Source organism: Belonocnema kinseyi, chromosome 1 (genome assembly GCF_010883055.1).
Source record: "Belonocnema kinseyi isolate 2016_QV_RU_SX_M_011 chromosome 1, B_treatae_v1, whole genome shotgun sequence".
In the NCBI taxonomy this organism is placed as follows: domain Eukaryota; kingdom Metazoa; phylum Arthropoda; class Insecta; order Hymenoptera; family Cynipidae; genus Belonocnema; species Belonocnema kinseyi.
Window position 1 is genome coordinate 168404166 of NC_046657.1, and position 11029 is coordinate 168415194.

At 24.4% G+C, this 11029-nt stretch overlaps 1 protein-coding gene across 2 annotated transcripts in view; it reads right to left on the bottom strand.

The window, feature by feature from the left end:
- Window positions 1-7827, bottom strand: part of LOC117173251 (glutamate--cysteine ligase regulatory subunit) — a 16119-nt gene extending 8292 nt beyond the window's left edge. The window contains exons 1-3 of one of the 2 annotated variants that reach the window (XM_033361724.1): window positions 7491-7827; window positions 4553-4627; window positions 4366-4483 (exon numbers count right to left, since the gene is read on the bottom strand). In XM_033361724.1, coding sequence (XP_033217615.1) covers window positions 4366-4483; window positions 4553-4627; window positions 7491-7580 — 283 coding nt within the window. In that variant the 5' untranslated portion in view covers window positions 7581-7827. The remainder of the gene's footprint in view (window positions 1-4365; window positions 4484-4552; window positions 4628-7490) is intronic. The other variant, XM_033361729.1, reaches the window with a different exon arrangement.
- Window positions 7828-11029: the final 3202 nt, after the last annotated feature.

Consider the following 11029-nt stretch of genomic DNA (forward strand, 5'->3'; position numbering starts at 1 on the left):
GGTGGCTGGGGGGTGGAGGGTAGTCCGTTTAGCGTGCAATCAACTCGGGATACTTATAAGATACTACCATGATTTTTTCATATTTTTTGGTCCAAAAATAAATTAGGCCAAAAACCGGCCTTACCGACCCTCCCCCTTTCCAATTAAAAATGATCAATGTTGTATTAAATAGTTTAATTTTGAATTAAAGAGTGTCAGTTTTCCACAAAAAATGTAATAGTTTTTTTTTATATATAAAAACATTAATTTTCTACCAAAAAAGTAACGATGATTTTTTAATAAAATGTTCCACAAAATGTTTTAATATCTTATTTAAAAAGACCAATTTTCTACCATATAGTTCAATTTTGAACTGAAAAAGATCCATTTTCAATCAAAAATTGAATTGTTAAATTTTCAGTAGGAAAAACAAAATTTTCAACTGAAACGATGAATCTTCAGCTAGAATAGATGAATTTTGAACGAAAAAGATCATTTTTCAAACAAGAAAATTAATTTTTAAACAAAGAGCTTCAATTATCACCGAAAGGATGATTTTTCAACAAGATACATGAATTATCAACAAAATATTTGAATTTTTAAATAAAAAAGACCAATTTTCTACCACATGGTTTAATTTTGAACTAAAAAAGACCAATTTTTAACCAAAAATATAATAGTTACAGTTTCAGTTAGAAAAAAAATTGTAGACCAAACTTATAAATCTTCATCTGGAATAGATGAATTTTCATTTACAAAATGATAAAAAAAAAGATTTGAACTTCCAACCAAGTTTTATTTTCAACTAAAAAGATCAAACTTGAATTAATATGATGAATTTTTAACTGGAATATTTACATTTCGAAACAAAACATGTAATAGTTTTTTCATAAAAAAAATTAATTTTCGATAAAAAAAAAACCAATGTTTTTATCAAAGTGATGAATTTTCAACCAAAAAAATGAATTTTGAAACAAGATAAATTTTCAAACAAAGGATTCAATTTTTACCGAAAGGATTATTTTTTAATAAAATACACAAATTTTCAACAAAATATGAATTTTTAATGAAAAAGACCAATTTTCTACGACATATTTTAAATTTGAAAAAAAAATCAATTTTCAACCAAAAATGTGACAGCTAAATTTTCAGTAGGAAAAAAAATTTTCAACAACTTACAACCAAGTAGTTTTCTTTACAAACAAAAAGAGAAATTTCCAACTATTATGATTAATACTTTACTGTAATACTTGAATTTTCAACCAAAAAGATAATTTTTCAAACAAGAAGATTAATTTTCAAACGAAGTGATTCGATTTTTCCTAAAAGGACCATTTTTCCACAAAATACACGTATTTTCAAAAAAACAGTTGAATTTTCAACTAGAAAATATAAATTTTCTACCATATAGTTTAATTTTGAACTCCAAAAGACGAATTTTCACCCAAAAATATAATAGTTACATTTTCAGTTAAAAAAATAAATGTACTCCAAACTGATAAATCTTCATCTGAAATAGTTGAATTTTCATTAAAAAATATGAATTAAAAGAAAGATTTGAACTTCCAATTAAGTAGTTTCTATTTCAACTAAAAAGATGAATCTTCAACTAATATGATGAATAATTAACTGCAATACTTAGATTTTGAAACAAAACATGTAATAATTTTTTCATTCGAAAAAAATTGATTTTCGACAAAAAAATTTTTTAACCAAAGTGATGAATTTTCAACTAAAATTATAACTAAATTAGATTAATTTTCAAGAAAAAAAATGAATTTTCAAACAAGAAGTTAAATTCTCATACAAAAGGATTCAATTTCTACCGAAAGGATGATTTTTTAATAAAATACACAAATTTTCAACGAAATATTTGAATTTATAAGTAAAAAAGAACAATTTTGTACCATATAGTTTAATTTTGAACTAAAAAAGATCAATTTTCAACAATTATGGGTTATTCGATTGGAATAGTTACATTCTCAGTTAAGAAAATAATAATTTCAACAAAAAAAAAGAACTAATTTTCAAAAAAATAGTAGGTCGGTAATAATCAAAACATTTTCGGTACCGGTAACTAAAAATTGCCGAAACTGACCAATTTTGAAGAAAATGTAGAGATTTAAAGATTTGAAATAAAATTTTGAAGCTTTTCAAGGATTTTGAACATTTTACCAGAATGAAATTTTTTCTTAAGATTCCAGGTAAACTTTTATTAATTAAAAAAATAATAATTTGAATAAAATATTTAAGAAAATTTAAAAACATTTTAAAGGATTTCCTAAAAAAAATTTTGAAAGGTTTCAAAAGAATACAAAAATTTAATGTTTTGTGTTTACGACATTTATTTGAGAATACAAAGAAAAATTAAAAAATTCCAAACGATTTCCAAAATAATCAAAAAAGAATCTGGATCATTTAAAATTTTTTCAAAATTTTAGTAAAAATTTGACTGATTTTGAAAAATGTTCGCAATTATTATAATTTAAAAGATATTTAGGAACTTTCGGAATTTTGAAGAGACTAAAACTATATTAAATTTTAAAAGATTTCGGAATATTTATAAAATATTATTAATTTTTTTTCTTAAGTTATTCGAAATTTTTATTTTGTATTAAAAATTATTTTTTCTAAAAAATTATAATTTGTTTGGTTATTCAAATTGCACATGTTTTGTTTAAATTACAATTTTTTTGCTGAGGATTCTACTATTTTTTAGAAATTCCTCTTTTTTCTAATTCAACTTTTTTTGATTCGAAATTAAAATATCTTTGAATTAAAATATCAACCAGGAGATTTTCCGTTAAAAATTTGTCTTATTTGTTTGAAACTGCATGTTGAAAACTCTTTTTTTGTTGTTGAAAATTTATCATTTTACTTAAAATTTTAACTTTTTTGTAAAAATTCAAAATTTTTTTTTAAAATATAGTCTTTATGGGTGGAACATTCAACTATTTTGGTGCAAAATTAATATTTTCGTGTTGAAAATAAATAGAAAATTCATATCATGGAATTGAAAATTCAAGTCTTCTGTACAAAATTCTTCTTTTTTGCTTGAACAGTCAACAATTTCGTTCAAATTTTTTTTTTATTTACTGAAAATTCTTCATTGGGTGAATTGAAATATTTTTCATTAAAAATTTATTTTTTGGTTCTAGATTCATAATTTTAGATAAAAATTCTTATTTTTGATAAAAATAAAACTATTTTATTGAAATATGTTCTTTTTTTGTTTATTAAAAGCTATTTTTTAACTGAAAATATAACTATTTCATTTTTGGTTGGAATTGGTATTTTGTAAATAAAAACTCATATTTTCTAAACGGAAGTTTAATATTTTTAGTGAAAAATCCATATGTCTGGTTGAAAATATAAAATTATTTTGTTGAAATTTTTTTGGGTTATTTTTGGTATCAAAATTAATTTTGTTGACTGAAAATTTAACTATCTCATTTCTGGTTGGAATTGATATTTTGTAGATAAAAATTCATTTTTTCTAAACGAAAGTTTCATATTTAATTTTTAGTTTTTTTAGTTTCATATTTAATTTTTAGATTAAAATTAATATTTTCTTTGGACTAAAAATTTAATTTTTCATTTTCAGTTGAAATTTCAACCATTTAGTTGGAAATTAATGTATTTTGTTGAAAATTTTTCCTTGTTTGTTAGAATATTAATTCTCTTTATACAATTTAATCTTTTCTGGATTAAAAGTGCAATTATGTGGCTGAAAATGAACCTCTTTTTGTTAAAGATTCAAAATCTTTTGTTGAAAATTCAATTTTTTGGTTGAATTGAACTATTTTTTATTAAAACTTAATAAAAATTTTCTTGGTCAATGTATCAATTATTACATTTTTTGTTTAGAATTCATCTTTTTTGACCGGAAATTCAACTACACTTGGCTGAAATTTCAATTATTATAATTCTTTTCTTTTCTATTATTTCGGGGTTTAATTTAATAAAATTTAAAAAATTATTTTTTTTAAGTTAAAAATGTTAAGGCTTGAACGTTTGAAATTTAATTCAAAATTATTAGATTTTAAGGAAAATTAACTTTTAAATTATTCAATATTTTAAAGGCTTTCAAATTTTTTAAAATCATCTTTGAATCTTGCTATTTAAAATTTTGATTTCTTAAAGGCTTCCGATTTGAAGTTAAAGAATTAAAAAGATCTGATTTTATGAGAATTAAATGCGAAAAAAGTAAAATTCAATAAAAAAAATATCTTGATAAATATAATAAACACGGAAAATACTTTTTAATAAATGAAAAATTATTTCTGTCAAAATCAATATTTTCAAATGATTTTACTACATTTAAAAAATTAAAAATAATGAGAGCAACTGAATTTTTAGAAATAAATACAATGAATTAAAAAATACCTTCATCCAAAGCCTGTTTTAAAACTTCTGCTTTTGCTGTTGAAATAAAAACCTTGACGGTAATTTTTAATTCTTTCCTGTCCACATTTTCAGTCTCTACATCGGTTTTTCCATTGATCTGAAACCAGAAATTATTTTAAAAGTTATATTTTTGCCAATCCATTTAAAAGTGATTAAAAATATTTACATTTCTACTCACTGCTGTTGAACTGATTTCGGTAGGTTTGGTGTCTTTCAAAATGATTTTTAATGTTTCAATCAACTGTAAAAAAAATTATTTCATATTCATTCTTACTTCATTAATTTTTTCTGTAGTTTTCTATCATTTATGAGCATTGTTAAAATAAAAATAAAATCTTAAAAAAAAAAATATATCAATTTTCGACCATTTGTAGTTTAAACCAGAATCAATAAATATCTACAAAAAGAGGCGAATTTTCAACTTAAAAGATAAAATCTGAACAAAAAATGTCATATTTGATATTTTAATGCAAAAAAGTTTTTATTATTAATTAAAAACAGACGAATTCGATCAGAAAAGAAACAATTTATATAAAATAGTTGAATGGTTTTATTTTAAACCAAAAAATATTAAACATTTTCAAAAAGATATCAATTTTCAACAAAATAGTTAAGTTTTTAACAAAATACATGAATTTTCTACCAAAAAAGTCCAATTTTAAACTAAAAATGATCAATTCTTTATTTTAAAATGTAATAGTTAATATTTCAATGCAAAAACATTTGTATTTTAAATAAAAAAGATTAATTTTCGACACGTCATATTTTAAACCAAAAAAATTAAATATTTGCAAAAAGATACTAGGTTTTTCTACAAAATAGTTTAATTTTTTAAGTCAAAAAAATGAATTTTCAAACAAATAGTTTAATTTCCAACCAAATACATCCATTTTCTACCAAAAAAGACTAAATTCTAACTAAAATAATAAATTTAAAAAAATTTAATAGTTGATAGTTCAATGCGAATTTTTTTAAAGTTTAAATCAAAACCAAACACATATTTGGATTTTCAACAAAAAAAAGATTTTTTCTTTAAGAAGGGAAAAAATCTTAGAAAATTATAATTTTAAAGGGGGAAATTATTTTTAATACAAAATAAAAAATTGATTTTTTAAATTTCTGGATTTATTTGCTATGACGTTATAGAAATATAATTTCCCTAGGTTTCTCAAGAAAATTCAAAAAGATTTTTTAAGATTTCAGATGTCGAAAAAGTATGCAGAAAATTTCTCCGATCTTTATATCTTACATGATTTTACCACATTTTAGGAAAAGCTTAAGTCAGTTTAAAAAATATTTAGTATAGTATGACGCTTTAAAATAACTTTGAAATCGATTTTTTATTGGTTTTTGAAATTTTCAGAACTCTTCTGTAATGTTTTGAAATATTTTAAAATATTATTTCTTAATTAATTTTTCAGGATAAAGAATCACTTTGAATATTCTGAAAAATCTTAAAAATTAAAATAACATAAAATCCCAAAAATCTAAAAAAAAATTCAAATTTTATTTCGAAAATTCAAAAATGAAAATTTTGTTTTAAGATTTTACAAATCTTTTCAAATGTTGAATTCTTTAAAAAAGTTAACAAACTTTTATACATCATTTAAAATTATACAAATTTTCCCTCACATTTTGAAAATATTTTACGAAATTAAGAAAATTGCCTTAAAATCTTCCAGATACTGTTTTGAAATGTTTATAAATATTCTCTTAATATGAATTTTGGTAAATAAAAAAATCGTTTCAAATTTTCCTAGAAATCTTAATTTTTGTTTATTTTCCTGAAACCTCTCAAAATTCTTAAAAAGCTTCTTAATTTTCTGTTCAAAAATCTTCCAAAATCTATATTTTGTTTTAAATCGGTTGCAATCTTTTGAAGTTTAAAATTATTCTACAAATAATTTTGTCGCTACCATTGATTAGTTTGTTATCGGCAACAACAATGTATATTCTTCGTAAATTAAGATATCCTCAATTTTTTCCATAATTTCATTTCTTTCAAAATTTTCTTTTTTAAAAATAAATTTTCAGAACTAAAATACCTCATTTGAAAATTTCAATTCAAAAATTCCGAAACATAAAATTCCTGACACTAAAAAACTCCCGACAGAAAATTGCCGAGTTATAAAATACCCGAAATAGAACATTCCCGAATTAAAAGAAATTAAATAATTTTTTAAATAAATATTATTAATTGATTTATCGATTTATTCACACCTGATTATACATGTAATACAAATGCAATACAATAAGAAAATATTTCTACACAGAAAAATAATTTTTAATGTTTAAAGAATTTAAAATTATTGTTTCGCTATGAATTAACAATTGAAAAAAAATTTCATCCAGGTATATTTTTTAAAATTATTGTTATTTTACAATCAAACGATAATTTCCGAAAAATTAAACATTAAAAATAACTTGTTTTCAATACAAATATTGTATTTTTAATAAATACATAATATTTATAAAAAATGTTATTGTTTAAATTCGGGAATTTTCTAGTTCAGTTATTTTAAAAACTGTCGGAAATTTTTTTTCTATAATTTTCGAAATCGGTAATAATTCAACTCTTCGAGAAATTTATTATTCCGGAATTTTATTATTTGGGAATTTTCCAATTAGGAAATTTTATTATATTCGGCAATTTTACAGTGCCGCGAACTTTATTTTTCGGCATTTTTCAGACGTCCCTGAATTTTATTAGATAGGATTATTTGTTTTCATAATTTGTTTGTTTTATCTGGTAATATTCGTTTTTTAACAATTAAATGTAGTTCATCATTGGGCCAAAATTTTATAAACATAGAAATTTTTGTCAAAATCGTAAAAAACACAAAAACAGATTATAACCTAACCACATACGAAAAATGTTTCGATTGTTGATATAATGCATTCTGTTTCTAATTTCCCATACCTGTGATAGAAAAATTCATTTTAAATATCTATAGTTGATCAAGTTTGACAGAAACGGTATTTTATTTTTGGATACTGTTGTTTGCAAATGTTCCACATAACCTCAAAATTCTCGACAAAATATACGAAAGAAAGCGGATAAACGCGAATTTGAATACTGAGCGAAAATAAAAATGAGAAATCACCTCATCTCTCGTATTTAGACCAGCTATTTTCTTCAATTCATTCAAGGAAAGAATGTTTCCCGTCTCAATCAACAAATTTTTGGACAACATTTTGTGGAACAGTCGTTTGGAATCCTTACAATCTTGCAATTAAAGTGCTAAAAATACTGATGAAATCACGTGAAATATCTGACACTAAACCCTATATTTGTGACTTGCACTTTTGTCGGCGATCTCAGGAGATATAAACTTATAATAATTGTAAACTACGAGGACTAGGAGTGATGTGAGAGATGAGTTGAAGTATCACGACTGACTTATTTATACTGACACTACACGCACCTGGTCGAGGGGGGAACCACTCTGATAATCCGTTCTGTCGAACCGCTCGATTATCAGAACCGTAACGCACTTATTCCTTTAATAATCCACTTGAAAGTGGCCCGGTATGAAGAGAATTTGGAAAAATTCAGAATGGACAGATTCATTCAGAAAGACAGATGGGAATGTCACTTTGAAGACGCAAAACCTATTTCTCTTAATCTTTTAACCTATCAGTTATAAATATAAAATAATTATGGTAATACAAATAATTTGTACTATTGTCAAAGAATATTTTTATAATTATATTTAAAGATAAATAAATTTGGCTTACTCTACACAACATTATTTAATGAATTTATTATTATTTAGTATATCAATAAATCTATAATCTGTTTAAAACATATACAATATTATTGTTAAAATTACTCCATCTTTATGGCAGACAAAAAATTGAAATTTCCAAACTTATATTCCACAAAAAGGAATAGAAACTATGTAAGTGCACATTAGGGTGGCTCCCCGGTAAAAAGGCTTGCATTAAAAAGTATTGAAAAATTTCATTCATTCAGTGGTAACGTGAAAAATATTGAATACTTCTGGATCCCGTTTTTGTCCTCCCGTTTTGAATATCCACGGCAGTTGAAGTTACCTCTCAAAATGAATCCCTTTCTGTACCTAGCACTGAAAATATTTTGCTGAATACCACAAAGCAACCAAGAATTAGACAAATTTTAATCCCTTCTAATTTAGCAAATTTGGCTACATTTATTTACTGTTTTTCGAATAATAATCAGGCAAAAAGCTTTTTAAAACATAGCGTCGGTCATTTTACGATGTCAGGATCAATTTCCGCACAGAAAGTTCTGGTGAAATATAATTTTTTCAATTTTTTATCATGATTTTATATTTTTTCAATTGATAATATTTGAATGAAGCGAACATTTGACGATAAAGAAATGTATTCTTACATACAATCCTACTAAATTTAGCAAATTTCATGCTTTCAGAGCGCATTCTAATGTTTCAAACGAAAATGGTGTTTTTAATGTATTCAAGGTCACTTCTGACAGCTCCGATCGGCTTTAAAAGGGATTGAAATCTTATAATTTTCACCACCTAATGAGAATTAAAAAACTAAGGACAGAAACGGCATTCTTTGGGATTCAAATTTTCTAATACTTTTTAATGTCAGGCTTCTTACCGGGTCAAAAACGCTTTATTTAGAGGGCAATGATTCCCCCAATTTCATTCCAAATCCGAAAAAAGAAATGCCGTATATTTTTTTTCAATTTTAACATGTAAAATGCATTGGGAAAAACCACTTCTTTAGTGTTTGGAATCATTTTTTAGGGTTTGAAAAAATGTGACGGGAAAGTATGGGGACCTGTTTGAAATTATCGAACGAAGAATTTAATTTAGCAGACATATAGGTTTGACGCCCGAACACACCATCATGAGTACCTGAAAACTACCCTTAAAACAAAAAATGTCAATTCTTCATGAAATCAACCTTTTGAACACTGTATTCTCGTCTTTTCTTACTTAAAATTATTAATAATGGTCGATTGAAATATTTATTATCATTCGTTAAATAATTTTTAATTATTTGAACAAATGGAATTTGTTTAAATATTTTTTTCGAAAATTCGTTTTTTCTCCTGAAAATTATTAGTATTACTCTAGCGGAATGTTTATCAACATTAAATAATTAATTTTTTATTATTTAAACAAATGAAATTTGTTTAAACAATGTTTTGGACCACTCTAGTGCAAATATTAGAGGGAATTAAATAAGTCGAGAATACAGCATGTAAGTATGGAATTAAAAATAAGCATGAGAGGTATGTCTACTGTTCGGATTAAGAGGAATTAAAAAAGTGGAAAATATATTCGCCAGCATGGAATACAACTGCCAATCGTTAAGGGCATGTGATACTTACAGTTTCCCCGGCCTTTTTTCCACAAACATGAAAATTTTTAAAAACTGAATTCGGAGATGCTATAAAATATCCTAACGGACGTCCCTGGACTCTTTTTTGAGGGATAATAACAAAAAATTTATTGTGCTAAATAAAAATTTTATGCATATGCATTATATTGAGGATACATCGTCTTTTATCTCTGTCTTTCCCATAATCTGAAATTTATTTATGAAATAAACTTTTTTGATTGCCTGCAAATAAGGTTAGTTCAGAGAGATTAGTTACTATGTTTATTTGTAAGTCCAAAATTTTGGGGCAAAAATATTGTCTAGTTTGGAAGTAATGCTCGGGTGAATTGTAACACACATAACCTCGAAATATATACGCACGTTGTTATCAATATCAAACATTTTTTGATAAAAAAAAAACACAAAAAAAGTGTGTGGGGACGTCCGTTAACATGTTCGCTATCATTTCCCAGATATTGAAGACAAAATATTTCTTATCCTAGAAAAAAAGCCGGGGGAATCTAACACTGAAAAAATCGATGCTATTTCCTAAGCGCTATGCAAATTAATCACATTTTGCTAAATTAAAACGTTTATTAAAACTTTTATTAAAACTTTTATTAAAAATAAAAAAGAAGTGGTTTCAGAGATAAACCTATTCTTTCGTTGGGCACTTTTCCCGATGAAAAATTAGCACATTCAAAAAATTTTTTAAATGCTCACTCTTTCGTTTAAATCTGAAAATATTAATTTTTCTCTCCACTTGTTAATTACTCCACTTGTAATCAATGTATGTATGGTTACCTGAATGTTGTAGCCACGCTAACTTTTGAAGGATTTGTTTAATCGAGTCCGCATTTCATACACTTATGGAGGTCCCCAAAATGAAAGTTAAGTTCGTTAATCAGACATTTTCAACAAAAATTTAATAATTGAGAGCATTTTAAAAATTTCAAAATTTTGTTTTCTTCCAATTTTATGAATTTTTGTCAGAAGTTTCTTATAGATGGGTAAAAGGCTTTCAAATTATTTCAATAAAATTTTTTATTTTGATGAAAATTATAAACGTTATATACTTTTCACAAATTTGAAAATTTTCAAAAAATAGAAAAAAAATTTTTTCATAGATCCAAAAATTTCATTCAAAATTTCTACTAGATACCAAATATATTTCAAAACTATTCTAGCCGAATTTTTCGATTAACCCACAATTTAAAAATATAGAGCCTGTATAACCGAACTGTTGAGCGCGATTATCATAATGAGAATGTAATCATCAAGCCGTAGGTGCTTTGAGAACCTTCTT